This window comes from Orbicella faveolata, unplaced genomic scaffold (assembly GCF_042242905.1).
Source record: "Orbicella faveolata isolate gen_17 unplaced genomic scaffold, um_ofav_v1 contig_24, whole genome shotgun sequence".
Classification (NCBI taxonomy): domain Eukaryota; kingdom Metazoa; phylum Cnidaria; class Anthozoa; order Scleractinia; family Merulinidae; genus Orbicella; species Orbicella faveolata.
This window is the reverse complement of record NW_028301552.1, coordinates 9168105-9190647: the sequence shown is the minus strand read 5'-3', so window position 1 is coordinate 9190647 and position 22543 is coordinate 9168105. Positions and strand designations below refer to the sequence as shown.

General features: G+C 39.2%; 1 protein-coding gene across 1 annotated transcript; it reads left to right on the top strand.

Annotated features, from left to right (window-relative positions):
• Positions 1–22022, top strand: LOC110052656 (serine/threonine-protein kinase Nek9-like). Its single transcript, XM_020758800.2, has 31 exons — positions 1–381; positions 2783–2960; positions 3430–3482; positions 3702–3772; positions 4185–4293; positions 5049–5098; positions 5435–5516; positions 6131–6235; positions 6601–6665; positions 6888–6938; positions 7131–7185; positions 7554–7628; positions 8153–8215; positions 8761–8905; positions 9474–9635; positions 10636–10674; positions 11161–11207; positions 12046–12204; positions 12879–12937; positions 13499–13551; positions 13804–13965; positions 14152–14328; positions 14517–14585; positions 15578–15777; positions 16175–16315; positions 16903–16973; positions 17565–17611; positions 17752–17807; positions 17946–17999; positions 18432–18533; positions 19814–22022. Exons 1-31 carry the CDS (start codon positions 271–273, stop codon positions 19877–19879), a joined length of 2877 nt encoding a protein of 958 aa, XP_020614459.2. The 5' UTR covers positions 1–270; the 3' UTR covers positions 19880–22022.
• Positions 22023–22543: the final 521 nt, after the last annotated feature.

Below are 22543 nucleotides of genomic sequence, written 5' to 3'. Positions count from 1 at the left end.
TCATGTTTACACCCAATTGGCTTTGGCCTGCGGGCTTGCAGTAGTACAAGTACGCAAAAGAATTATTCCTTTGTTGTTTGATAGCATTCGTATAACAAACACTTTTTAAAATGATCGATCAGTTCTCAAACTGACCGTTTCGTGGATATCTTTGAGCACGAGAGTGCGCGCGGGAATTTCGCGAGGAAGATGACTCCTAATGCGTCCCCTCCCGTTCGGAATTAAATTATGTGCCAAGAACTTGATTAATGAGTTCCTTCCGCTTACATAATGGCGGACGATTCTTTTAACGATGGCAGAGCATCGGAAGAACCTTATACCAGGATTCGAACTCTAGGAAGGGGAGCTTTTGGTGAAGCGGTGTTATATCGAAAAACGGAGGTGAGTTATCCATTGAAGCTGACGGCAGCTGCTCGAGAAATCGAATATGGTGCACACGATGTTGTGGGCTCCTAGAAAACGTCAACTAAGCTTTACCATTTTGATTTTTTGTAGTTATCTCTCCAACAATTTGTTGTACATGTAAATCACGTTTCGGTTGCCATAAGCTTGAATTTATTTCTCAGCAAGTTACGACTGCTGCTGAAATTATCATTATGGAAATGGTGTTTAAGATTATTGATAATTTGGAATTGTTTTTGATTGCGGGAAAAGTTATTCCCTGGTTGAAAATTCTCGTCGTTAATCATTTATAATGACCACAGCTGTAGCTACATTTGTCAAAATGGTGGTTTGACCCTCTTATTTCAGTTGACTTCTTCCTAGAAAAAACATGCATGCTATTTTAGAGAATTTTTGTTCGCGATCGTCCGGCCACAAAAATATTATTTTACTTTTATTTAAAAATGTGCAACAGATACCAAGCTTCCTCTCAAGGCCGAAACATGTCTTATTTCCCCTCGTAGTTTTGATGTTTTGTTAGCCAGATGGATGAAATAAATCATAATCATGACAAATTTAAGCTCATCAATCACAGAAAACAGTAACTAAAATTGAATGGACAATATTTTTTATAATTTTAGCTGTACCATGAATGGGTTTGGTTGCATGACAAAGCTGCAATTCAAAATTATCGCAATTTTGGAGATCATAAAATTAATACAGTGGAACCTCGATTTAGCGAACCTCTATATGACAAAGTCCTTGGTATAACAAATGATATTCTTCACCCTAGCAATAGTAAAATGTAAGGAAAAGTACCTTGATACAACAAAACCTCGCTGTAGCGTACATATTTTGCCAGTCCTTTCACCCTTTGTAATATCGAGGTTCCACTGTAGTCACATTCTAAAGTTATGGGCCACTGTATCAGGTCACTCTTATTTGGCAATGATCATGCAGAACAAGATGGCAGATCTGTATCACACTGCTCTGAAGAAATTAAGCATGTAATCTTTAGTTCATAATGATAATTGAACTGACTTGGAGTGCAATTTGGTCTAAAATCATGCATGTGATAATATTTGAAGGGATGCATGGAGAAAGACCCTAAGTGGTATCTGATGGATTACAAGATTCTCCAAGCAAATTTCCAAAAAAAATCGCTTCCTTGTACAAAAAAGGAGAATTTGATGTGAGATCAAGAGTCACTTATGGCTTTTTTCCACGAACCCCTTCATTTGTCCAAATAATATAAGATTTTGCAATAAGTTAACAAAATGAAAATTTGGGTAATTGGCCAGTTGAATGATCTTTTCAACCTTAAAGAATCAAATTATATAGTCACATTAATCGTATCTATAACAAAATTCTCAAGCGTGATTGGTTCTCCCTGTGCCTATTTGTGGCATAATCAGCACGCAAACATGTGAGTGTCCAATTACAGGTATCCAATTTCAACTTTTTGTGATTGGATACCCGTAACGGGATACCACGTGATTCACACATCAATTACGAGCGCTTTAATGGCTTCCTTTGCAATGTTTTCTACAGTTTTCAAAGCTTATGAAAAACGTTACAGACATTTTCGCTCAAACGAAGTTCTCAAAAGACATTTTTAATTGCGAAATTTGTTATAGATACGATTAATTAGTAATTGGACCTCGTGTCGTACAATTCAAGGAGTACATGTAATCATGCTCGTAATTTCAAATCGACCTCGCGCTTCGCAAGGCTGAATTACTCACTGAATTGTAGTTCACTCAGTCCAATTACTGTTACTAAGCATCTAGAAATCCAAATTCCTCAAGTTAAAATGAATCAGCCCGTGATCAGTTGGAAACAAATGACGATGTACATATACATGAATACTGCTTTTCTTAAATTAAAACTAGCACCAACCCTCAATAAAGCTTCCTGGCACCAAGAATAGGTTGCCAAGAAAGAAACATGAAATTATATAATAATTCGATCATCTCTATCATCGAAAAGCAGAATGTATGAAATCAATGTCAGTAGAATGTTAAGTTCTCTTATGAAAACTAAATTAATGCTTTGAAAAAGTTAATCTGGCTCAACATGGAGATTAATGAGGAAAAACCCCGAAATTTAAACTTTACATGTGGTTACCCTGCTCCAAAAAAACAGTATATATAGTGCACATCAATCTTGTTGCTAACTTATTACTTGTTTTAAAAATACATACATGTACAGTACTTTTAAGTACTATATTTAAATATTTATACTAAATATTTTTAATTTTTATAAATATATATTTTTTAATATGTACAAATATTTCAAATATCTATACTAAATATTTTTAAAATAAAAAGAAATGATTTTAATTTGATGTTAAGAACAGTTATGAGTTGTTTTTAAATTATTTTTTTGCTACTTCATTCAGGACAATGTCCTTGTGGTTGTTAAGGAAGTGAACTTAAGTCGTGCAAGTGAGAAGGAAAGAATCGATGCTGAGAAAGAAGTTGATATCCTGTCCTTGTTGAATCACACCAATATTGTGACATACTTTAATCATTACATTGATGGTACATCACTGCTGATTGAAATGGAATATTGCAATGGTATGTTTATATTACAATCTTGAAGATTAAGCGCTTGCAATAATGTTTTATTACCAATTCAAAAGTGGCTAGGTAACAGAATAAAATGACAGCCATTTTTCTATCAAGTCTATTGAAAGAGAATTTTCAGGTCAGGCCTCTTTCTGCATAGAGTTTAGTAAGTTACAGATGAGTAAATTATCTGTATGCTGATTTTTAAGCATCTTGTTTTTCTGGAAGATTTCTGTGATCGCCCATCATATGACATGTACATTGTCAAACCTTACAGTATTGTGTTACTGTACGTATTACTTAATTCTCTGACCTTTTATTGGACAATCCAGAAAACTGGGAAGCACTTTTCAATTTGATTAGGCTAATCAAGGGCAGTTTTAGGTTTAGGGCCACCCTTAAATGCTTAGAGGGCTGAATATTTCTCATCCTGCCTCCTAACCTTACAAAATTATGTTATATTAATATTAAATTTCAGGTGGAACGCTCAATGACAAGATATGCGGTCAAAAAGAACTATTTGCAGAAGAGGTATTTATGATAATCATTTTTCTTCTTGCCAAGTTGTCTTATGATGCTTAGAGAGGTACTTTGGGTAGATAGCAATGAGTTTTGCCCTTAACTTTCACAACACCACCTCTATTTGGCCACTGTTAATAAAAGATGACGTTTTTCGCAAAATCACTCTCAAGTTACAGATTAATGAATTAATAAAAGTATCTTGCTATGGCTGATCTTTGTTGTTTGCAGATTGTGATCTGGTATTTTTTCCAAATATGTTCCGGTATGAGTCACATTCATGAGTGTGGTATAGTTCACAGGTACTGTATGTGGTTTGTCATTGTTTTAATCTGCTTAGCATTTGTAGTGTTCGAGACTTTCATTTTTCTTTTTTTTCCCTCCCTCTCCCTTTAGCTTTAGTAAAGTATCTTTTTAGTTAGTTTGTCAGTTCTCAAAGTTATTTCCCTTCTGTTTGTAATTTTTTCACTGAACTTTAGTATCATTGTGATGGGTGCTTAGGCTGAGGATGGGTTTGTCATGTGGGGCTCATGGCTGGGGTACTGGTAGGCAAGCTAATATATGGTGTTGTACTGACCCATATTTGTGTCGGTGGTACCTGCCCTGCCAGGCTCTTGGGCATCCAACCCTCATTGGCAGCATGGGCATTTACTCTTATTAATAAAAGTAATTGCATTTTGCAGCAAGCCTCTCATTTTTGTCTGCCCTTTTCAGAGACATAAAAACCCTAAACATATTCTTGACTAAAACTGGCTTAGTAAAGCTTGGAGACTTTGGTATTGCAACTGTGTTGAAAGGTTCAAGAGAATATATGGCAGAATCTGTAAGTACATGTACATGTACAGTGTATAATCTCTGACTGATGTTCATTGTAAATAGTGTCATTCTTATACTCTTTTGATTATTAATCAAGTCTAAACATAAGATTTCAAAGTGCCAGTCGAGAACTTCTTAATTAGTACTTGTACACTACGTAATTCAAGCATAACAACATTAAACCAGAAGAATAATAAAAGAAGGAAATTTTCTTTCTAAGTCTCATATTTTATATTAGATCACCCTCTTTGTGCTACCTGTACATCTAACAACAACAACAACAATAACAATGTCAACCATTTTATTTTGCATTAAATACAGAGAATATCACTCAGCAAAAGAATACATTAAACTTAAATAAGCAAAAAAAACTACTCAAAATAGTGAAAACTAAACAAGCTGAGTAGTTACAAGAATTATTACGCTTGAAATCAGTTGTAGGAAAAATAAAGAAAAGAAGAGATAGAAAGAGAAAAAAATATAGATAGATATAAATATAAAAAGAAATACACAATGTAAGTATTAACAGTACCAGTTATAGACAGAGCATTGTTTAATTAAGAGCGATAGTAACTTAAAGAAAAAAATACTACCGGTAAGCTAGCATTAAGGGTAAGAACTTAGAAATTGCTTAGTCAAGGTTTGTTTAAATAAATGCGCAGATAAACTTTTTATCTCTTCATCCAAATTGTTCCAGATAGAAGGACCAGAGAAATGTAGATTGAAGTTATACTGTCTACACATAATATTTCTCCTCGTCAGGTTGTTGGAACACCATATTACATGTCACCAGAAATAGTTCAAGGACAAAAGTAGGTTCATACTGCAAGTAGTTTGCTTTTTCTTAGTACTTTTTACAATCCACTTAAAACCCAGTCTTTAATAAATAAATTGTTGGAACCTTGCATGTGCAGAAATTAGCAAGGCTGAGCAGCAGCCTTAGGTAACCTGGGTACTGTTTGAGGTTGTACATGTACGTACCCTGAAAAAAGGCAACGCCCATCTATTTATTTCCATTCTGTTCGATTTGTCATCTTACCATTTCATTTCTGTAACTATCAGTTTCATGTCAAATTGATCCATGTGTGATAATCTGCTGTGGTACAGCCCTCGCTGGTTTTTAAGAAATACATGTCCACTCCATATAGGTACAACCAGAAGAGCGACATGTGGGCAATGGGATGTGTCTTGTACGAAATGCTCACCTTGAGAAAAGTGTTTGATGCCACTGTAAGTAAAATGTCTCTTAAGTTCCATGTGCATATGGTTTCTGACCCCTCCCCCCTCCAGGGGGGGGGGGTGGTACTCAACACGGATAAATATGGCTCCACCCATGAGCCCAACCCCTTACCCTTTTGTATGCCATTTTGAAAAGGTATCCCTTTTGGATATGTCTTAGTAAAAATGTACCCCTTTCAAACACTTTCATAACTGGCCGATGTATTATGAATAATTTGCCAGAAAAGTGAGTGTCCTCTTGTTATTTTTATGTAGTGCTTTTAAAAATGATCCACCATAAGGTGCATCTGTTCAAAGTACTTCAATTTAAGGCCCTTTGAAATAACTACATGACAGAGTTCCGTCTCCTTTCGTATACCTCGACTTGTGAAATCCCTACCCTTTTATATACTTGAAGCCTGAAAAAGGTGCCCCTTTTGGGTGGAGCCTACCCCTATAGGCTATTATAGGAACTAACTCCCTCCCTCTAGTTTTCTAACTTGCTTTGCTTGGCTACTTTATAACATAGTGTTATTCTACATTATTTGTTGGACTTAATCTGATCTTGTATAATTCTGGTGTAGATCAAAACAGTGAGACCACATACTACTCTCTCTATTCTTTAGAATCCTCTTAGACTAGTTTCTGACATAGTAAAGGGAGAATTTGAAGATATCAGCCCACAGTACACAAGTGAGATGAGCAGCCTGGTAACAATACTGTTGTCACAGGTAACAAAAAAGGCCAGCCCAGTATAAAGTTAAAAACCTCAAATGTGGAAATGTAATAATAATATATTGTTGACATTATGCATGTGGAAACTGTAAGCTAAGTAAGCATCAAAATATTGTGGCCCGTTGCACTTTGGAGAAACACCAGTCTCAGTTTTTAATGGATCAACATCTTTTACTCCATAAAACCAGACCACTGCTTTGTAAGAACAATTATATGAAATTTTATTGGGAGCCATTATATTTTACTTAATGCCTTAGGTTCATGTTTGATTAATATAATTATGAACATGTGCTATATAGATCATACTACTGAAAAATCGAATATAAAATTGTTGTTAATAGTAAAACAATGTTAACACTAGAATCCAGATGACAGGCCAACAGTTGATGCAGTTCTGGCCATGCCACTGTTGAGCAATTTAGGAAGGTAAGTCACTACGTTTTGGAAAAATACTGAGTTTGGTAATTAACATTAAAAGTGTAATTTGTTATTACAGCCTGCAGTACTTAAAATAAGTCACTGAGTGTATATGTATATAAAACCACACTGGAAAAATTATGCTTGAAGGAAAAAAGTACTTATATGACACTAGTTTTCCACTTTTTAATACTTACTCTTTAAGGTATCTTTTCTTTCCAATGTTCAAAGAGAGATGGAAAAGAAAGTTTGGGAATTGAATGCTACAACCAGGAGGGCCAGGTTAGTGTAACGCAGACTTATTTTATAAGTGTCATGTGTTTATGTAAAAACTAGTTTTTTGTAGATACATGTAGCTAACTTAGTAAATATTTCCTAACGACTTCTAAAATACAGTCCATAGTTAGTGCAGAACCCAAAGGAGGGCTTCATATTTTGAACCAAAACATTGGGAAACATGTTCCTTTTTTTCAGACTTGCCAGTGGCTTGACTGAAGTTGTGCCTGTGATTACATCCAAAACCAGTGAGGTGAGAATGTTACATTCACATCAGTGATAAACAATCCTTCTGTTGTTAATGTAGAGCTTTAGGTAGCCCGATATTGAGACTGAAAGCAGCAAACAATGTTTGCATGTCATTCACTTCTTTCACTAATAAAATCAATTAGTGATGCATTATGGCAAAGGTTTTATTTATAACAATTAGGTAGTAGTACTCTACCACCATATTACATGTATAACTCTAGTTAGCATCATAAACAAGGATTATTTCCAAAAAGGAATATGTAACAGTAGTCCTTTGGATCCATTGCAGTCCAATGATAAAGCAGAATACCGCTAGTCCAGTTGCATCATCCCTGCTTTTTGATTGCTTATATTTGTGTTAATTTATAACAGGTATTTTACTGGGGAGGTGGTAAACAAACACCACATAAAGTGGACATGTTCCAGGGAGGACATTCTGCTTTACAGGTATTCATTACATATGTTGAAATTACATGTACAAAGCCATTAAAGTTTCTTAAGAAAGTGTTGAGCAGGGTCAGTTGGGTGAAACAGTTGTGAAGCAGACGTTTTATGCATTAGCCCTTCATCGTGTTAAAATAAGCCTAACTGAATAATATTAATGATTCTACGTATCCCTTCATATGTTCAGTCTTCCCATTTTAGAGAGACTACCAGCTACATGTATAATTTCAACTCAAATACTTCCATACTGATGACACAGCCTAACTGACTTTTGTGTAACTTCTCTGATTGGTTGTCTCAGTTTTCTTTAACTGTAATCAAAATGAAGTGCGTTAAGAAGGACCATCTTTAGTTTCTCATGCAGGTTTGGTTGAATTTACTGTGCATTCAGTGGGAACAGCACTTTCAGATGTTTCTAGCCGCATCTCTTACGAGCTTTGCATCTTCTCAGCCATTCAATAATACTCTGAACGTACTCGCACAGTACTGCTTTTCACCCTGTAATGATGTCGTTCTTGTAATTTCAGCTTGCTGTTGGTCAGTCCCATTTTGCTGTTGTCACTGTAGAAAATGAACTCTTTACTTGGGCTGTAAGTACAAAGTAAATTTTTATTTCAGACACTGTACAGGATGTTAGTAGATAGCTTAAGCAATGAGAAGGGTGACCCAGAGGACGACGCCTACTAAAAAAATGGATTTACTTTTACCTTTGAATTTCGCGATTGTGAACCTATTGGCCTCAGAACTTGCTCAAGCTAAATATATAACGCCAGTGTTCAATTCCAAACGAAAATACGAAAAATTAGCGGCCGTCGTTCTCATTCTACAAAATACGCGGAACTTAGTCATTTCACGTTGTTATTTTCCAGAGGACGGCAGAGAAATGAACAAAGATTTATAGCGCACTTGCACAGCCATTGTTCTACTTATTATACCTTTTGTTTGGTGGCGTTCTCGTTGCCATCGCCTTCGTGGTTTGATTAAGCTCTCTGGCATTAGCCGAAAACGTGATTCAACTTCCAGGTATTGTGTGGTTGAGTTCAAAGTGCTTCTTGTTCAAAGAGTCCTCTGGGTGTATTCCCTAGAGCTGGTACTGTACATTCTGAAGTTTATATTATTTGTTTGATTTTTCCAGAATGCTCATGGTGGTAAACAGATGGTGGGTCAGCTGGGACATGGTGACACTGCAGCTTATCGCATTCCTAAACCAGTTGAGGCAATGCATGGAATCGCCATAAAACAAGTGGCCTGTGGAGATGAGTTTACTGCATGTGTTACAGGTAGAAATTCCACATGAGATGACTTTTTGTTCTTCTTTCCCCTTCGAAGCCGTTATTTGCGTTCGTCACGCAACGCTTCTCCCCACTTACAGTTGCTTTAACCCGATCTGCATTCCTTTCCGCAGATTTGCCAATCATAGCTTGTGTCACATATTCTTTTAGTTGTTTACAGTAGTTTTACAGTAGTAGAAATAAACTGTTGTTGTTGAGGCAGTCGCGTCATGGTGTAGACCGTTTATCCGTCTCAGACGAATAAATCGTCTCAGAAGGATAACTCGTCGCCTGAAACAAATTCAGCATCGAATGATCTGGCTCTAGTGTAAATTCGGCCATCAACAAATCTTCTCAGTGTTTGGAAACGTGTTGAAACTTGGTCTCTCGTGTCTTATAAATTACATCCAAATGGCGTCTCTGACCGAGACTGGATGATAGAGGCGGATCAAATCCACAAGCCAGAAGTAAAGTCTTCATCCAACACCTAATTCTCCGAGCCGGAAAATATAGGAAATATAAATATCTAAGGTGGTGTAGATAATTTCGATGTTGATATATCTTTATTTTCGACCAGAGGAAGGTGTCTTGTACACATTTGGGTCAGACTACTGGGGTTGCATTGGTTGTAACAATGAGTTGGACGAGGAAGTTGCCACGCCTTACAGAGTGGAATTCTTTGCTGAAAACCCTGTGTCACAAGTGGCGTGTGGGGAGTGCCATATTGTGGCTCTTACAGGTTGGTTTAGCTTCCTGCTGTTTCGTTTTAACGGCTTCATTTAGACTAGAGTTATTTCAAGTGTCTGCAGCTGAAGAAAGCTGACCATAGAGCGGTTTACAATTGATACTCGAAAGTAATCAGGCAATTACTTTGGTTTTGGTTTTGGTTTTACTACGGTTTGAGATTGGCTGAGTAGTCTAATTGGTAAGTTATTGGTTTGGTTTTGGTTTTACGATGCTCAACTGAAAACCGCTCTATCTGACTTACCACAACGTAGTCGAATAGTGCAACAAGCCAATCAGGGCTTACTATTAAAACCGCGCACGTAGCAATCCACAAATCCAGTTCACGATTGGTTTCGTTACCGTTCCTAATTGGTCGAGAGAATTTTGGATTTGTGTTTGAGGAAACCTCGGTCAGGGAAATCACATGATTCTCGCGACGCCATCGTTTCCGGAAAGCTCCGTTTTCAAAATGTTTTCCGTACTCACGAAAACGCAAAGTCGGCGTTTTCAAATTCTTTCGGTTTGAAGAGCGGTTTCGAAAAGCTCTGTTTTCGTGACGGATCAGTGTGGACGCCAGTCACAACCGTAGAAATAAAACTGCGTTTTCAGATTTCTCTGGCGTAGTATGGACGCTGGCTAAAAGCAGCTGCCCCAAACGGGGCCTTGTTCTTCTGCAAAGCAAATCCATCTGCCCTTGCATTAGTTTTGTAAGCTCATGGTTTCCATTCAAGTTAAGTTATCCTTTTTGCAGGAACACTACCGCTTCAGTGCGAAACGTTTTGGGGTGAACCGATGGTGTAGTCACAACACGTCGCTTTTTTCGTGTCTAGACTAGTCTCGTAAATTGCTAGATGTTCTGCTTTTCAACGGAGAACATTATTATATGTTTCACTGTGACCAAATAGGTCTTGACGTGAAAACTTTACTAAGCAAAACCTAGACGTGCATATAATGCTTCACACTTTGCTGTCTGTTCGTCTAAACCTCAGTTCTTTTTCTCTTTCTTCATACAGTTTCAATGGAAGTGTATTCTTGGGGCTGTGGAGAGTATGGTAAGCCTGCTGATATGAAATTTTGGAATTTGTTCAGCTTTCTGTTTCCAATAAGATGTTTTGAAAAAGAAGAAGCTATTTTTAAAAATCATTTTCATTGCAGTGTATGATTTTTCAATAGTCTTTGTCAAACTCATTAATAATTCATCAAGTTTAGACAAAGGAAATCTTGACCGTGAGAGTGTTGGATCTCTGATCTTAAGTAGCATAGATTTTTACGCTTTTTTTTCTCCGTTTTCTCCTTAGTTTTAGTTTCGATAGAGCAGATACATCAAACACTCAAGACAGTGTTTGACCACATTTCCAAACACCTCGAATTTCGACAAAAATACTCCGCTACACGTCGTATTTTCAACTCTCTTCTCGGTGTTTGGAAATGTGGTCAAATACGATCTTTCGTGTTTGATTTATTACTTGAAGCTGTAAATAGAAATTTCTTGTTTTATTGAGTGGAAATGCATTTTGGACAGTATTTTGTCTTTTTAGGTCGTTTGGGCCTGGGAAATGAAGACGATTGTGCTGCCCCTCAGAAGGTAAGAGTTGCACCTCACTACGCTGATGTCGTTTTGTGGTGATACTGACGCTGTCAACCTACAATCTAGCTATTTTACCGAAACGTTTTTTCCAAGCTGCAAGGTTCAAGATTGGCAGTTATAACGTGTCGATCGGTGGACGGGATATTGTGTGACTTAGGGAACGTCCTCCAAGGAGCTGTGGAGGCCGTGGTAGTTTTAGCCTGCCAGCAGGTTCGTTACGAACTCAGGTTCTTTGCGGGTTTCGCCTCTCTCTCCTCCGTCATTTTTCCCGCGAAGAGCAGCCTGCTCGCAGGCTAATGGTATTTGCAATATAGAGCACCATACTCTGAAGCATGTCCAGATCTTCTGTTTAATCCACTAGTAATCTGCGGATAACAGTGTCTTTGCAAAATACCATTAACTTCTGAAAATACGCCTTCATGAAAGTTAGTCTCCTAAAAACCCTCCAGTATCACGCTCCCTTGAATATGATCCCATGCGTGGACCGGCATACTTGCTTCAGCTATATCGCAGCCGCCATACCGGAAAGTTTTGTTTTGCGTTTCATATCTTTGCAGCATGTATAGTATAGTAGCCAGCGTTACAGACAGAAATTTCCGTGTAAATTCCGTCTGCGAATTAGTGCACAATTTCTTGTTCGAGACCCCCAACGAACTACTAGGATCTGTGTAGTCGTGTGTGATTGGCCTCTTCATAAAGCGATTTTTTGATACTGGCGATAAAATGGCTCTCATTGAATAAGGAAATCTCCCGAGCTATGTATCAACGGAAACTATCCGCGAGTTAAAATAGGCTACGTGTACAAGAGTGACTGAAATGATTCGTTCTGTTCCAGGTTGATGTTCCATTGCAGTGTAAGGTGGTATCAGTTTGCTGTGGTTCTGACTTCACCTTCTTGCTGACATCAACTGGACGACTGATGGGTTTTGGCAACAACGATGAAAATCAACTAGGAATTGACACACCCCAGTCACTGAGGAAAAGACAAGTTAAGGTATACTGATGACTGAATTTGTTTGACGTTCATTTTGGGATCGATTCCTCTTTTTTGGTGTGCTTACCATTTACAAAAACCATCCGGTTGGAAATTTCAGGCATAAAGATTAAACAATTGCGTGCGACGTTGTGTGAGAAGGAATCGCTATAAAGTATATCCACATCAATTCGAGAGACTTAAAAGAGCAGAAAAATAGCATCACCTCAAATCACAGCCCATATTTTCTGAAGCTTCCCAAACGGAAAGTCGCGAACCATTTGATTTTCTAACTGGAATTTCCGGTTTTCCCATGTAAATGGTAAGTACCCTTGGTTTTGGTTTTCTTTCATTTTGATGTTGAGTAACTACTCCTTGAGCCAGTATTTAAAGGGCTCAGTCACGGTATTTTGAGTTATTTTGGCCACATACAAAATTACCTTTAAATGGTAGGAAACCTAAAAGTAACAGTTTAACAAGATAGAAAAACACCAAAGAGATAATGATAAACCATAAAGGAACAAAGATGGCTAAGGATGGAGAAGATTAACACGGATTACAAACGACGAATTTGAAAAATTGAGGCTAAACTTTTCAATATGCGCAAACCGTGACTGAGCTCCTTTAACATGTTAATCTGACTTACATCAATATTGCTCTTCAGTCTGTAATATTACTTTCTGTTTTGCTCTTAGTCTACCACAGGCCATTTTCCGTACGTCACTCTTCCCAAACCTGTGATGCCGCTTAACAAGTGAGTACACATTGTTAGCTTCTCTTTCAACTTCCTAGCCTCATGGAACGAGTAATCCTTATATGGTCCTTTCCCCATCACGTGAGCCATCTCTTCCTCAAGGAGGGTGGGGAAAAGGGCGATTAAGAATGGGTTGATCATCAGCAAATAGTTGCTATTCGATCTGTATTTGAATGCTGGTATTAAAGGCCCAGGTCAAACGTGGAACTTCGCACGAGACGAACTAAACTGAGCGGATTAAGTTCATGGTAAGCTCGACGTTTGACTGAAGCAGACGGATGAAACGTGTTGGTCCATCTAATTTCGAATTAATTTCGACGTTTGACCCAACAGTCGAGCTTTACCCGTTTGTATGGACTCAAGTTGCAATTTCGTTCGTCTCATGTGAAGTTTGACGTTTGACCTGGGCTTAATAATGTCCTTTGGGAGAAGGTCAATTTTCTTTCTGTAATTGAATTAAGCAATATGGTTGCCTTGCGTTTTTCTTTTCTTTTCATTTTTTTTTTTTTTTTTTTTTTTTTTTTGTCTCCCTTTCATGTGTGGGTGTTTTGTGTTTTTCAGATACAGTATCGCGTCTGTATCCGCTGGTAGATCGCACTCAGCTGTAATAGATGGTAAGTGTCAAAGCTGAGTTTGAACTAGGGTTTAATGATACTTTTAATTAAGCTTTACAACCAAAATGTTGTAAAATTGACTTACAGAACTGAGGCCTTTCCTGCTGCGCTCTCGATTCTTTCCCGCTCAAGAGACGTTCAATCTGAAAAAATCCTTAGTGATGTCCCTGATTGGTTGTTAATTGCGCGGGAAATTCAAAGCCTTTAATCACAATGCTGTAATTTCAACTATTTTATTTGACTTTTTCGCAGCATATGGGCGCCTAATAACAGTGGGATCCAACAAATTCGGTCAGCTGGGGGTAGGAGACTTCAAATCCCGAACGGGACCTTGTGTCATCGGTGGGGAAATGGTCGGCAAACGAATTGTGCAAGCGGCGTGCGGAGATGACTTCACTGTGGTGGCCACTGCAGGTATGAACGCTCCATCCTTTACATGATATCTGACTACGCAAAATAAAACACCTTATCGGGAACTAAACCTTCGATTTTCTCAGCTTTGTACCTCTTTTTTTCTTCTCGGTTTTTTTTAGTGGTTAAATTTTCTTTGTGATGTGTAATCTTCCAATACATGTATGTTTTACATCTTCTTTTCCACAGACAATCAGATCTACTCTTGGGGAAGGGGTGACAATGGTCGGCTTGGCGTATTGACTGACAGCCTCGCCCGGGCTAAGGGTGGAATCCCGTGCACGGCTGTCCCGCGACCTATTTTCGGCGCCCTCCACGTGTTGTCGTGTGTGGCTTGTAGACACTGGAACTCTCTAATAGTGGCAGGTGACTGAAAATATTTGAACTGTTTCAAACTTAAAATTTAACAAGACGCTTTCTTTGGTCGTACAATTTTTCCTCGCCACTGACAAATCACGACATTTTGGTCAACCTCGTGCAATAATTGCTAAATATTTGGAATAAAGATAACACATCAAAATTAACTCATCCTTCGTTGTTTTTTTTTTTCACAGAGCGTGTTCTTAGTTCCCGAACAGTTAAACGTGGTGGGTCATCTGGACGGTCGCTTGAGTCTCAGTCATGTAAGTGCGGAGTTCATTACCTCGTCGTTTTTAGTACATTCTTTAGTCTGTGTGACAAAGTCGGTTTCGTAAGGAGTTTAAGGTAGAAAGGGGTTTAAGTGTGGACAGGAAACATTTTGAAAACGAAGCTTTTCGGGAACGGTGCCATCCCGATAATCATGTGGTTTCTCTGACTGAGTTTTCCGCAACCACAAATCCTTAATGACTGGTGAGTGTTGCGTTTTCAAATTCCCCCCGCCGTAGTGTGGACAGGGTATTAGGGCCTCTTCGTATGAGCCCGGTCAACCGGGCTGGCTCGGTTTCCGGGATCTCGCCTGGCCACTCTTTCCTTCGTAAAAATCGCGATGTGTTCATGTGAGAAGCCAGGCTGGCCCGGTAACCGAGATCTCGGGTTTTGCGACCGAGATCTCGGTAACCGGGATGAAAATTTTCCCATATGAACACTCCAGCCCGGGTAACCGGGACGCAACTTTTTAGACGAAATAACTTCGCTTTCGCAACATAGCGGCTAAAATGACATAATTTTTGCCTTGTATGTATTTCCACTTTAGGAGTGGGCGAATTAGCTTTATTAGTAAAGTTACAAGTGTCTACAAAGCTGCGACAGCCGCGAACGATACAAGTTTATGTTCCACCATTTTGGTTGTGTTTCTTGGATTTTATCCCGGTAGACCAGGCTGAAATTTCCCATATGAACAGACAACAAAATTCGTCCCGGTAACCGAGCCAGCCCGGTTACCGGGCTCATATGAAGAGGCCCTTGGCGGAGAAAGTAGCCTCCTGCTGTTAAGATGCCTGTGTTATTGCCCCCTTTTTAATTGGCTGAGTGTTTGGAAAATAAACAAACAATTCAAAGTCAATCAACAACTTAAACAATGGGTTTCGTTTTTATTATTTCTACAAATATTTCATTTGAAGACGTTTGCTTAGAAGATTCCAGTAGAAAAAGAACGACTGAGCAGATGATAAAACCAATATTTTGTCTTCTACAGCGGGCGATAATGGTGCGGACTCTGTGTTCTCCGAGCCGATGGGACTGAACCTCAATCACGACAGTGGACCTGCCAATCCAAATGATCCGTTTGGTGATACGAAGGACTCTGGTGTTGGTCGCTCGCCCCGGGCACCAGGGTCTGGCTCTGACCCCAGGAGTCTGGGAGAGAGTAGCTTGGCACCAGCTTGGCTTCAAGACGTAACTGTGCTTTTATTTTTGTACTTTTAAAAGGGAATTTTTGAAGCACCCATTTCTCGCCTTCTTCATATGAAGTTGTTTTTGTAACGTGTAAAGTTACCTTCAGATAGATGAAAGTCTCAAAATAATGGGTTGCCAAGATAGAAAAATAACTAACTAAGAAGAGTCAGCGATGTTTAAGATTCGAGGAAATTGAGATCGATGACGAAATGGGAACCTGAATATATAGGCTTTACTTTTCAAGGTCCACCATCAACGAAGTAAGGCCTTTGACGTCTGGACATTGAGAAAATGTTTCAACATTTTCTAGAGTTTCTGTAACCTATTGCTGGTACTTGACAATTTGAATACTTCTTTCTTACTTCTGTAAACATCCCTTTCTCTCCTTCCCCCACAGGAACTTGACCAAGCGGAGTACATTTCCATTGAGTCGAGTGGCTCACACGATTCCAACAGAGGCCCGTCCCAGGCTAGCGCGTCCAGTTATGGTCGTTCTCTTTCCAGTTCAGAGAGCAATGTGCCAGCATGGTTGAAAAATGTATGTGTTTGGTTTGTAGTAAATCCGCTCTCCTTAATTATGATAGTTGGACACAAAAATAGGTATTTTGACGTGCGCGTTTGCAAAAAATTTCTTCAGGAGAGAGCTGTTGTTTTTTCTCGCACCAAAAATTTAAAAAATTCTTTCGAGGTTGACAAAGGATATTTGATGATCAGAATTCAGCTCAATGATGCCTTGTTTTCCGCCTGGGTGTTCACTTTTATGTCAGTAGAATTACCTTTGATTAAGTTAAGAACATATTCTCAAAACGTTCTTCGCTTCAGAATCATTCTTCTGGGCAAGTACCGTGTTTGTAGAATTGTTTTTGAATTTTTTAAAGTGCTTGAACGCTCCAAAAGCTTAAATGTCGCCATGTTTCTTAGTAACATCTCTTCCGAAACTGGCGGTCTTAATCAAACTGTTTTCGCGGCTTTCTAGACTTGATTTACCTGGGCCCTCTCTAGCTCCCCAAGAAGAGCGCGAACTACTTTCCCGAACAGCGGCTGGTAATTAAGCCCAGCTGCTTCCCCGCTCGAGACAAAAATTTCCAAGCTTGATATTTCAAATTGTCAATGCTTTCGTATTAGGAGCTTCGTGAGGCGGAGTATATTCCTATACATGGCCAGGCGAAGCCTCCAACACCTTCTCTTAACAACAAGTAAGTAATATAATTACTTAATTGTTAAAACAATCATTTTGCCCTCACTATATCAATACAAAGTCAGAAATGCAGTTATAAGAATTAAAAAGCTAATCACCAAGAGGAAGTAAAAGAGGGCTATATTTTGACCCTTCTAGAAGGGTAATCCTTCCAAGAGGGTCATAAACAGGCCCTTAATCCTCCCATCTATTACTGCAAAAATGATTAGATACCGTTAATGAGAATCGAATTTATTTGCTGACCGTGAGTTAGGAGTTATCCCATGATCGTTACTGCATAGTAATTCAGGCGAGGATTTGAAAGTGGTCCCACCATGGCTTAGGTTCGATTTCCGCCGCTCTCTCGATTCCGGTCTACATTCCTCTCCGTTCCTCTTGGATACTTCAATAATATCGATTTCTACTTTCCCGAACAGCGGCTGGTATTAAATCGACCTTAACCTAGTTGGTAAAATTTGGTAACTTTCATAACATTTTAAGCAAACGGAATGTCGATCGGTTGATACGATAGGGTACTTTAGAGTATCACGTTGGTTTGTTAATCGGCTTCCTTGCCTTTGACTTCTTTTCTTTTTTTCTGACATTTCAGGGAAATATCCACGACATCTGTAGCGGTCCAATGCGATCTGGAGCCAGGTAAAAACATTCCCTGTTGAATATTTTAAGTTCACAAAGGACCAAAATAACGATGGACTCTCAAAATTAGCATTGTTGTGTTTGTTGTCGTTGTTTTGCAAATTGGAGCGTAAATAAACATAGTGTCGTTGTCCTTTTAGGCAATGTAGAGGAAATGAAGGCCCGTCTATTACAGTTGGAGCAGGAGAATACCAAGGTAATTGCAAGTCTTTGGATTGTTTGCCAGATGAGACGGGGTGTTCGAAGAAGGAACTGGGAATTTTGAAATCTAGGAAAGTAACATAAGCTACCAATAATGCTGGTTTCTCTCATTCAATTTTCATTTGCTATCTAGCTTCGAGGAAAGTTGTCACAGCAAAATGCTAAAATGAAGATCTTACAACAAGAGGTAGGTTTTTGAAAATGCTTTGGGGACATAGTTGGGGGAACATTCAAGTAATGAGGTCTCGACAGGCTTGCCTCAAGAATAACCAAGATGTATAGATTTTTACGTGGAATGTGATTGTCATTTTAGTATTATAACTTCCATGGACCAGGATTCCTTGGTCCTAGCTTCCCGTTCTGATCAATAGTCCGCGGGAGGCTGTGACAAGTAGACGATGCCCCCCCCCCCCCCCCCCTCCTTTAGTCTGTATCTGATTGCCTGCGAAGATCGCTTCTTTGTTCTGATTGGTCGCTCCGGTTGCAACACTTGCACCAGCTTTATGAACCAATGATAGAGTTCAGGAAGAAAAAATCAAAAGAACTGCGCAATCACTTTCCATCGTCATCGGAAATGCGCTCCGCTTGTAAACGGTTCGTTTCTTGTCTTCTTCCCCAGAACGTTACTTTTGTCGCAAACCAGAGGAAGTTCTGGGAGTTAATCGATTCATGGCACAAGGATTGTCAAAAGGCTTCTTCTTTGGGCGCCATCAACAGCAAGGTATGATCTGTTCTAAGAAACACATTTACGTTTGCCTTCGTAACGAAACCATACTAAGAAATATTTAATTACAGTTAGTACTCAAATTATGTACAAAAAGCAATTTACCTTGATCTTTAGCCTGCAGTAACTTTTTTTGTAAACGTGCTTGAGTTCAACTATGAACGATACGAGAAGCAAATAAACACTCAATGTAAGTGTTAGTCGCTAACAGCAGGAATTCCATGCTGCAGTATGGAATTCATCACGCACAGCTTTTGGTCTATCAATCCCTGTGGTTGGAATGAACTTAAACGTTGTTCAGTTATCGTGTTCTCTGTTGGAATATGTAATTTCTGACGGTTGAGTGACAATGAATTAGTTTGAAATTGATATTCTAACGGTACGAATGAGAAGCTCGCGGGTGTCATGGGCTGCTTACGGCTTATTGAAGCATTTGACAGGAGACTGTCAAAGTGTTGTGGTTTATTTATTCTGTGCCCTTCCGTGGGGTCTCGTGCGACTGCATGACCTGCATTAGATGAGGAATACGTTTCCACATGTATATTTTGGGCCACGTCTAAAAGGGTGATTTTTTAGTGGTTTATTGTGTCTCTTAGAACTTCGGGGGGGGGGGGGAAGGGATTTACTCCCTTATATGGGCTATATAGGTATGTGCGGCCCCAAAGGGTATGATTTTTCAGCCGTTTTGGTCATAAATAGGGTATCGATTTTAGCTGATTTTGGCCATTTTGGTCATAAATAGGGTATGATTTTTGCACTCTAGCCTTGATATGGGTAAGTTGTTAAGAAGAAGCCACTTTTTCATCATTATCGAAAAGAAAATCAACGAAAACCCTTCACAAATTATGTTTGCGGTAATTTAACATTGGTCTGAACTAGGAAACTAAGTATAACGCAAGTCTGGAACAGGGCTTTGATTTAAGGATCAGGTCATAAGTAGGGTTTCGAATTTTTGGTCGGGTCATAAATAGGGTAGGGAATGTCGCAGATTTTGGTTATAAATTGGGTAAGGGTTTTGGGAAGCGGGTCGCACACCACCACCCAATTTTTCAGGGAGTAACCCCCCCCCCCCCCCCGGAGGGGCGTAGAACCAATAGTTGTAATTTGTGAGGATGCAGAGTTTGGTATTAAGATACGTTTGCATCAGACCTGACTGACGCACGCATACTCAATAAACTTTTCACATTGAATGTCTCGTGTTCGTGTAGTCAGAATGAAAGGTATGGGTCGTGAACGATGAACGATTGAAACATTCGTGTCTCTCATTACATCACTAGGATATGGATCGAGTCGGCCCAGGTCACAGCTCGACAGATTCATCTGACGATACGTGGGAGGTCTGACATGCCAGTGGATATCAAGGTTATTTCCTTCAAAGTCACCGAAGTTGTATTGATGGATGTACGTTTTCCCTGGCGGTAGAAGGCTATCCAGGACGCTGTTTAAAGGGATGCAGCTTTTGGCCTCCTAAATCGTGGACCATAGCTTGCATTACATAATAACAGTGACTTATTTATTTCCCCGAGGTAAATAAAATATGAGGAAATTATATGTCCCGGTCAGATTGGGCATTATTTAGTCCGTGGGTACTAAGTGGGCCTTAGGTCCCCCAACGCGATTATCTTATGGTAGCCAATCTATTTTAGGCTTGTCTGTCACGTTAGGTCACGTGTTTGTCTGTCACGTCATGGTTGCTCACTCTATTGTAGACGTTTCAATAGACGTTTCTGTCACGATAGGTCACGTGCTTGTCTGTCACTTCATGTTACCTCACTCTATTTAAGGCTTTCCAGTCAAGTTAGATCACGTATTTCAGGCGTTTTCTGTCACTTTATGTTGTATCATAGCATTTATTCTTTGAAACTAGGTCATGCTACGTTAGAAGGCGATTCTGTCACGCGTCATTCTAGAGCGTGACAATTGCGTGACCGAGCCAGACCATAACTCCAATATGAATCAATTGGAACTCGAAATAAAACTAGTGACAAGCACGGGAAATGCCGCGTGCGCCTTATCACGATTGGTTCAAAATGCTGAACCTGATTGGTTAAAAATACGCGTCATTGCTCCTAATTGGTTAGAATTGTTGGCAAGAGTTTTGTGACTAGACTTGTGTGACTTTTCAGAGATATTGTCACGAATTAGAAACTCAATGTTGAAACGCGGAAATGAAGCCTTTATGTCAATTTCTTTGACAATTTGCTTGTATGTCGCATTTCTTTCCTCTGAAAATATTGCCATTAGCAAAGAGATGTTATTATGATAGTATTTTATCAATAATTAGTCGGTTTTAAATTCATTATTGTTAAATTTTTTAGATAGGTTACATTGGGTATAGGGAGGGAAAGGATTGGAGTAAGGGAATATTTTATTTGTTACAGAATGAACTAATATTTGAAAATAATGGGACAGTGCATAGACGGAAGCGTCATGCAATTTATTTATCGTTAATGTCATGGTTCAAAACTCATGACCTACGTATTTACTGCACACTGGGTCAATGTTGTATTTATTGCGGGGTGGTCAGTGTCTTGGCCTCAAATGCCAGTCATCTCCCCCGCCCTCGGCCTAATCTCCGGGCGAGAGACGGTAATTACTACGATTATCAGTTGAGTAAGGTGCGACGAAAGTTTGGTGACCGGGTTTTAAGATTCAACTTGTTTTGTTGTCACGGGCAACTAGCTCCGTTTCTAGTTGCGACTTCGGCCTTTGACGTAATTGGCAGCAAAGAGCACGAAATTGCACGCGACGGTATTGGTACCATTAGAAGCGAGGAAGGTTGCCTGTGGCAACACGGTAATTTTTAATCCAAAACTTTGTCACCAAAACTCCGTCAAAGCTCTCGTCTTACTCAGTTGATAATCGTAGTAGGCTGATGGCGTGAGGTGACTGGCAGTTCAGGCTATCAGTGTCTGGTAGATTAAAAGGGTTCAGTGGATGTATTTATTTAGCATTTCTATTAAAATTTAATAAGTCTAATATTTATGCTGTCTATCCTTTGCGGAGATGGTGCTAAATATATTTAAAAGGCGGGTGTAAAGGAATCTTGCGTTAGGCGCAGACTTCTCGCACTCGGTTGCAAGGTACATTCTGTAGGATTAATCAGTCGTTGAGGCGTATTTAAAAGGGCTATGTTACGAAGTTTTGCCACGAAAAAAATCGCTTTCAATTTGTGGAAACTTCGAAATCATAGTTTACTAAGGCTGAAAAATACCACAGTGGTAATTTGAACCAGAGAACAAGTGAGGATGGTAAAGGATGGAAAAGATTACGCGGAATGTGAATTACCTACTTGAAAGACTTAGGCTACATTTTTCAAGACGAGCAAATCGTGCTATGACTCCTTTAAATCAAGCCTCTTTGTGAATTTCTCGTTCTCTTCCCAGGGAAAGTCGGGAACATTCACTTGTAACTATTGAATTTCTTTAATTATTAACTGTAAGAAAAGAGCTTTAAACTTAAAAAATATAATTAAATGGCGTGTCATTCTCACTTGTCTTTGTTGCACGCGCTTCACGACTAAAAACGGCGTGGAAAGGACACGATCCGAAGGTCATGCCCGTGATGTCCACAATTGGAGAGATCTGTGCTCTTAGGGTATTAATTTTGCTTTTAATGTTTCCTGCGGTAAGATCTCCGGTCCTCGGGGACTACCGAACAAACGTGAAACAAAGCTTGTATTATATCGCCCTATATCATCCAGATTTCCTTGCTTTGGTGACCGCCATAATCTTGTAAAGTATTTTTTTGATGAGTATCTCCCTCTTCGTAGAATCAGCCTACCTAACTAGGAAAATTTAATTAGCAGGAAAAAAAGAGTAGAAAGAAAGATAACACCATGCATGTCTAAAATTTCTAGTTCGTGACTCTATCCAAACTCATCAATATGTATTACTAGGTTAAAAGGGCCGGCTTGTGATACCGTCAGTCGTGAAAAAAGCCACAAGCAAGTCAAGGGTAAAAGCCTGTAAAAGAATTAACGAGCCTTGTATTGTCTTGATTTACTA